We start from the raw sequence: 6,899 nt of genomic DNA, 5'->3' as shown, positions 1-6,899 counted from the left end.
GGCATTACAACTCACAGCAACCTCCAACTCCTGGGCTCAAGCGAGTCTCCTGTCTCCGCCTCCCAAGTAGCTGGGATCACAGGCGCCCGCCACAACGCCCGGCTATTTTTTGGTTGCAGCTGTCATTGTTGTTTTGGCGGGTCCGGGCTGGGGATTTGAACCCGCCACCTTAGGTGTACATGGCTGGCGCCCTAGCCCGTTGAGCTATAGGCGCTGAGCCGCTTTCTTTTAATTTATAAAACAAATTACTGTGTGGAAGTCTCCCCTTCTGATGGGCACAATGTCACTTATAAACTGCACGTGAGTGACCCAACAGGTGACCCAAGACTACCTGGGCAGCACTGCAGGATCCAAACAAGGTCTTGGGGCCCTGCAGGGACCCGTCAGGAGGAGGGGGCTGTGGAAGACAGTTGGCTATTCATGCCTGGGGCCCCTTCCTCTGTTCCCCACAACCCCTCAGACCAGGGACTGGCCTCCTGGATGTCACCATGCCAGGCTGGGCCACCTGGCAAGATCCAGTGGCTGACCCAGGGCCCTGCTCTGCAGTTCCTACCTCAGTCCTTGCTGTTAAGTTCTACCGGTTGGAATTGGGGTGTTGGTTGGAGGGTATCCCCAAGCTCTGCGAACACAGCTATGCTGCCCTGAAACCCAAGTTGGGTGGGGGGCAGATACCTGCATCGCCCAGCAGGCCTTTGGCAGCTGAGATGAGGGGTCAGAAGAGCACCTGGTGTTCTCATCCCAGCACTCCAGGATCTGGGGGTACGAATCTACCACATCCTGTTCAGTGCCTGGCATGGCCAGTACTCTGAGAACCTGAGTGTCGGGAGATGGAGGCAGGACCTGACAGCATCAGCCTCCTTGCTTTTTTTTTTTTTTTTTTACTGTTACCTCCTCTGCCAAACACCAACTCCCAGGAGGAGTGAGGCAGCCCTGGCATGGCACTTGGGCCTCACACCACCCTCAAGGAGGCTCGGGGCCTCTGTGCCCAGGCCAGGGCGACGGTGCCATTTCCATGTGCACACACTAGATCTGGCTCAGAGGGACAAGGGGCCCTGTCATGGTACAATGTGACCCCCTCTCCCAGGGGAGCTCAGAAGATGGCTCCTGCCACACCTGATGTGAAGAGCTTACTGAAACCCCAGTAACTGACTTTCTAGAGAGCCTTTAGTTTAGCTCTGTGCAGCTGTCCCTTCCCCTGGGAGGATGAGGGAGTGACAGGTGTGACTGTCAGTGCAGGTGTGTGCTACCAGGAAGGTCAGCATGACCGTCGGTATCCTAGATTCACTGTCTGACTTTAAGGCTGGAGTCCGCCATACACATATCTTTTTAAAATTTCCCAATTCTGAGTATTGTATTACTGATAAAAATATTTTCCAAAAATCTAATACATAACACAAGACATCATGGAGGCACTGCTCAGTGTTTTCAGAAATATATTTTGTGCAGATTTCGTTTTCAATTTTTCTCTTTTTGGTCTACTGGTGCTTTGGTAAGCAATGTTTTAGAATCTCTATAATCCAATTTCCCTCCTCAGTCCCACGAGCCGGTCAGGACCAGTGCTGCCCATCTGGTTAAGGTGTCATCCATCCTCAGACCGAGGCGGCCAGCCACACGCTCGGTGGGAAAATACTTGTTAAATATTAACAACAGGAACTTACCGGGCTTTAGAAAATGTTCCGAATCCATAAAAATTCTTCGTTGCAGTGTGTCCCTGTAGGCACTTAAACCCCTGCCCCCACCCCACACTCTGACTGCTCATAAACATGGCTCCTCCTCACATGTGGGTGCGTCTGGGACGGGGCAGGTGCCACTCACGGAAAAAAGGCATCAGAGGGAAGCTTCGACATCACCGGTACATTTTATTCCTCGGGACATTACAAGCTAACTTTCCTGGTGGAGCAGGTCAGTGCATCGAGTTCTGTTTTCTGCCGAAAATGTGCACCTTCAAAACTGTGTGACAGCGCCCTCTGACAGGGTCACCTTGGGTCCTCCGAGACACAGGCACAGGCAGCAAATTCCTCCAGCACTAAGCCAGCCTGTCCGGGCCCAGATTCGAGAGAATGTTCTGCTCCGAGAAGTGCCCGCTGGACGCTTCCCTTTGTGGCCTCAGAGGCACGCGTCCCTCCCAGGCTGCCCTTGGAGCCTGTGCCCAGCCTGGCATGCATATGCTGTGGTTAAGGGTAAAGTTAAAGGGTCAGTCACGTGCGTCCACGACACAGACGCATGCCCTCACACGGACTCCTCGGTGGACAGCAGTAATGGGTTGATGTACTCAAAGCCTTCAAACTCAGACTGGTCGATTCTCTTGATGACGTCCCTGCAAGCAAAGTGAGACAGAGGAAGAGCGGGAGCCGGGGCTTGCTCCCCTTCCGCACCTAGGGCCGACTCCTACCATAGGGCTACAAGCTGGACAGTTGTCCAGCAGCCCAAGGTGCTGGGCCTGCATGGGGCTCTCCTTAGATGCTCTGCCTGGGCATTTGATGGTGAGGGATAGGACGCCCTAGACGCTCCCTAGACGCTCTGCCTGGGCATTTGACAGTGAGGGACAGGACGCCCTAGACACTCCCTAGACGCTCTGCCTGGGCATTTGACAGTGAGGGACAGGACGCCCTGACCCTCACCTGGCCCCCAGCCTACAGACTTACTCGTCATCGGGAGTCAGCTGCACGGGCTCGCTGGTGAACTGCGTGTCAAAGTTGTCCAGTCCATAGTCGTCGGTTATCTGCGGCTGAAAGGGAGGGAGGGCCTGCTTCTTCTCCAGCTTGGAAAGACAATGTGAGAAGGGGCAGCTCAGCACAATGCACCAGTCAGTTTTTTGCATGTACTTAAATCAAATAGGAAGAAACAGCATCTCCTACCTCGGATTTAAATGCCAATTTTTTTCTTAAAAATGCAGAACATAACCACAGTCAGAAAAATTCTACTTGAGCTGAGTGTGGGGACTCACACTTATAATCCCAGCACTCTGGGAGGCCGAGGCAGGAGAATTACTTCAGCTCAGGAGTTCAATATCAGCTTGAGCAAGAGAGAGACCCCATCTCTACTAAAGATAGAAAAACTAGCTGGGGCTGAGTCCCGTAGCACAGTGGTTACGGCGCCAGCCACGTGCACTGAGGGTGGCAGGTTCAAACCCGGCGCAGGCCAGCTAAACAACAGCAACAAAAAAACAGCTGGGCGTTGTGGCAGGTGCCTGTAGTCCAAGCTACTTGGGAGGCTGAGGCAAGAGAATCGCTTAAGCCCAGGATTTGAGGTTGCTGTGAGCTGTGTCGCCATGGCACTCTACTGAGGGTAATATAGTGAGACTGTCTCAAAAAAAAAAAAAAAAGAAAAAAAGAAAAAGAAAAATTCTACTTGAGCTGAAAAATGCCTGAAGTGCAGGCTGTGCTGGCCGCATCTCAGGGATGACACAGGAACCTTGGCCACAAAGCCTCCATGACATCCTGGGGTCTGTGCCTGGAGTGGCTACTGCCACTTAACCAGCCAAACACATCTGGGGCCCTGATCAGAAAGGTGCTGGGACTCAAGCCAGGGCACCCTGCCCACACTGGTGCTGGATGAACCCCACGGAGGCCCTGCCCACAGATGGCTCCTGCTGCCAGAAGAGGCCTAGGGGTGGATACCCTCTCCTGCCCCATGAGGATACCACACCTCTCAGCACCTTGACCTCAGACTCCTAGCCTGTGGCAGTGAGTCCAACTTCTGCTCTAAGGTGCCCAGGCCCAGGTGTCCTGGGTCAGCACCCAGGATGGCAACACTTGCTCTTATATCCTGGGTGCAGACCCTGCTCCTGTAATAGGACTGCTCGTTCTTCAACTGAGGCTGACCTGTGAGGAGGGACTCCGCCCCACCTGTAGAGCCACTGCCAAGCACGCTGGAGGGCAGGAGGACGTCACATCCAGTCAGCTGCCTTCCATGCCAGCCACACCAGGCTGGATAGTAAGTGCAGACCAGAGCAGCCTAGTGCCTGCTATGTCACCAGGTCGCCTGGGGGCTGCCACCTGCCCTCTGGGGGACCAGAGAGAGCTCTAGCTCTGACATGCCCCACCTGTGTGGCCATCCCTGTCCAAGAAACTGGACCAGGGTATGGCCCTGCCTGGCAGGGGAAGAGGGCCCAGGACATCAAAGGGGCTGTGGTCTGCCTCTGCTCCCCAGCCTGCCACTCCACGTTGGGGCCTGGAGTGGTCACAGATACCAACTACAACAAAAACCAGACTGGGAATGGAATATTTTAAAAAATCCCTTTTTAAAGACCTATAAAAGAAACATAAATTCTACTAATGACATCGGTAGAAGAAATTAGGATATTACAGAAATAGACAAATTCTCCCCAAATAAGGCTAGGTCAGGTATGTGGTGCCTGAGGGGCTACATCACCAGCAGCCTCCACGGCCAGGTCACCAGGGGGAGGGTGACACCATTTGTTTTCTACCGTTGACATGATGCCAGAGCAGAGGAGGGATGGGGCTGTCCTGGCAGGCAGAGCAGTGTGTGGAGCACCCTGTGGGGCAGGGTAGGGGCTGGGTGAGGGCAGGCCACACCCCAGGCAGGGCTGTGGGGACACAGATGTTCCCTTCCTTCACAAGTGATCTGTATTTTATGTCAGTATGAAATATCTTCTGATGAAGAGTGAAAAAGGAGGCTGGGCATGGTGACTTGGCCCCATAATCCTAGTACTTTAGGAGGCTGCTTGAGCCCAGAAGTTCAAGACCAGCCTGAGCAACATAGCGAGATCCTGTCTCCATAAAAATTTTTTTAAAATTAGCCCAGAGGCTGGGCGCAGTGGTTCATGCCTGTAATCCCAGCACTCTGGGAGGCTGAGTCAGGTAGATTAACTGAGCTCAGGGGTTTGAGATCAGCCTAAGCAAGAGCAAGACCCCATGTCTACTAAAAATAGAAAAATAAACAGCTGTGCATGGAGATACATACCTGTAGTCCCAGCTACTGCGGAGGCTGAGGCAAGAGGATTGCTCAAACCCAGGAGTTTGAGGTTGCTGTGAGCTATGATGCCACAGCACTCTACCCAGGGTGACAGAGTGAGACTGTCTCAAAAACATACCCCCAAACCAAAGAATTAAAAAAAAACAAAAACCAGCCGGTGTGGTGGTGCATGCCTGTGGTCCCAGCTACCCAGTGTGAATAGCTGTGATGCGTTACCAGATCCCAGTCTATGCTGCGGAAGAAGGCGTGAGACTTGATGTCAGAAAATCCAGTTTGTGGCCGGCAGCCAAGCCTCTCTTTGGGGTCCTGGGGGTTAGAGTGCAAATAAGGACAAGTCAGCCCCAAGCAAAGAAGCCCCTGGTTTGTGCCCCCTTGGCAGGGAGACCCTGCTCCCACCCGGGAAGGCCTAATGCTCTGACCTGCCTGGTGACACTCATTCCCTTTACTGGAAACTCATTCCCCCAGCGTTAAGCTTCTTCATTCAGTTCTTCTTGGGCATAATTTCTCATTATTTTATTTAGTTAAGTATGAATAAAAATGGATGATTTCTAGAATGCAGGACTCAAATAGAGAAGCAGAAATTTAAACCTGCTCACTGGATATGTGACGGGTGAACCCCTTCCCTGCCAACATGGTTAAGAAAAAGCTCTTGAAACCACAAAGACCACACTTGTCACCATGGCTGAAGGCGAGTACCTTATTCAAAAATCCTTTTAAAACATGGGAGGCTTTGACGGAGAGGAATCGCGGGATCCGGATCGGCTTCTCCAGGATGACTACAAGGACAGGAGCCTGGTAAGAACACGGCTGTGTGCATCCGCTTTGCCCAGTGGCCTGCCGGGCCCCCTGACTTGTGACCCTCGAGCTCCCTATCCATACCCCTGCAAGATCCACGACCCCAAGACCTGCCAAGTCCTCCCTGGGGCCTCCTGGGTACACGTGGCTGCATGTTTTGTGTGACTGCACAAAAGCCCCCTCCGTCCGCTGTCACAGATACATGGACGCCCCTGCACACTGGCCACCAGAGGGAACCTCAGGGGCAACCAGGACCCCACGTCCCAAAGGGGCCCTGCTCTGGGAACAGGTGTCTGGCTAGGCACAGCCCTGCCCAGCGCAGAGAGCGGGGACTAAATCAGATGGGCTCTCTTTCCCCAGACCCACAGTGGGGGAGTTCCATTGCCCCACTGCACGGCCACCCTCTTCCCAAATATCTCGAGGGGCTTTCCATAGACTGCACCTGCCAGCCTGGGCCCTGCCCACAACTTGGGGAAGGGAGAAGACACACCTCCAAGGCAACGGGGCGCTGAACACACAGGTCAGCCACGCACCTTGGAAAAGGTAGTCTTCTGTGTTCATGTCTGGGTTGTCGGTGATGATGTCAAACGGAGAGCGTCCCGCCATCATCTCAAACATGAGGACCCCCAGTGCCCACCAGTCCACGCTGAACCCTGGGGGGGAGCACATAGCTGTCATGCTGGACATGTAGCTACACGGGCCGAGGCAAGGCCAGCCTGTGTTTGGTGAGCTTGGGCAGGTGGGGTTGACGTGAGTGTAATTAGCACAGAGGGTGCTACAAGCGCCAGGCAATGGTGTGCAGCACAGCCAAGTGCCAAGGCTGGGTCCCTGTGCCTTGGGGATGGGCCTGGTGCCTCCTTCTGGGTGGCCTGGCCTCCCCTTCTTTCCTGCTACAGAACTGTTCTAACTAACCACTGGGTAGGTTTCTGGGTGTCAGTGGGCCTCTGATTCTGCTTGGAGCATCTCTGCCCCCACCCTCCATACATATGTAAAACTGACCTTCTGCACATCTGCTTTAACGTGATTAGCTTGAGATGACAAAAATAATTTCCCGTATTTTCTTTCTTTCTTTCTTTCTTTTTTTGCAGTTTTTGACCAGGGCTGGGCTTGAACCCGCCACCTCTGACATATGGGGCCAGCGCCCTAGTCCTCTGAGCCACAAGCGC

At 53.6% G+C, this 6,899-nt stretch overlaps 1 protein-coding gene across 3 annotated transcripts in view; it reads right to left on the bottom strand.

Annotated features, from left to right (window-relative positions):
• Nucleotides 1-1,836: 1,836 nt before the first annotated feature.
• The window catches only part of PRKCZ (protein kinase C zeta), an 83,154-nt gene continuing 78,091 nt past the window's right edge, over nucleotides 1,837-6,899 (bottom strand). For all 3 annotated transcript variants that reach the window (XM_003793204.2, XM_012807307.2, XM_023515151.1), the window contains 5 exons: nucleotides 6,267-6,386; nucleotides 5,635-5,714; nucleotides 5,155-5,244; nucleotides 2,646-2,761; nucleotides 1,837-2,317 (listed from right to left, as the gene is read on the bottom strand). In XM_003793204.2, coding sequence (XP_003793252.1) covers nucleotides 2,230-2,317; nucleotides 2,646-2,761; nucleotides 5,155-5,244; nucleotides 5,635-5,714; nucleotides 6,267-6,386 — 494 coding nt within the window. In that variant the 3' untranslated portion in view covers nucleotides 1,837-2,229. The remainder of the gene's footprint in view (nucleotides 2,318-2,645; nucleotides 2,762-5,154; nucleotides 5,245-5,634; nucleotides 5,715-6,266; nucleotides 6,387-6,899) is intronic.

Source organism: Otolemur garnettii, unplaced genomic scaffold (genome assembly GCF_000181295.1).
Source record: "Otolemur garnettii isolate 467f Iridium unplaced genomic scaffold, OtoGar3 scaffold00067, whole genome shotgun sequence".
Classification (NCBI taxonomy): Eukaryota; Metazoa; Chordata; class Mammalia; order Primates; family Galagidae; genus Otolemur; species Otolemur garnettii.
The sequence above is the reverse complement of the archived record's forward strand: the minus strand, read 5'-3'. Positions and strand labels throughout refer to the sequence as shown.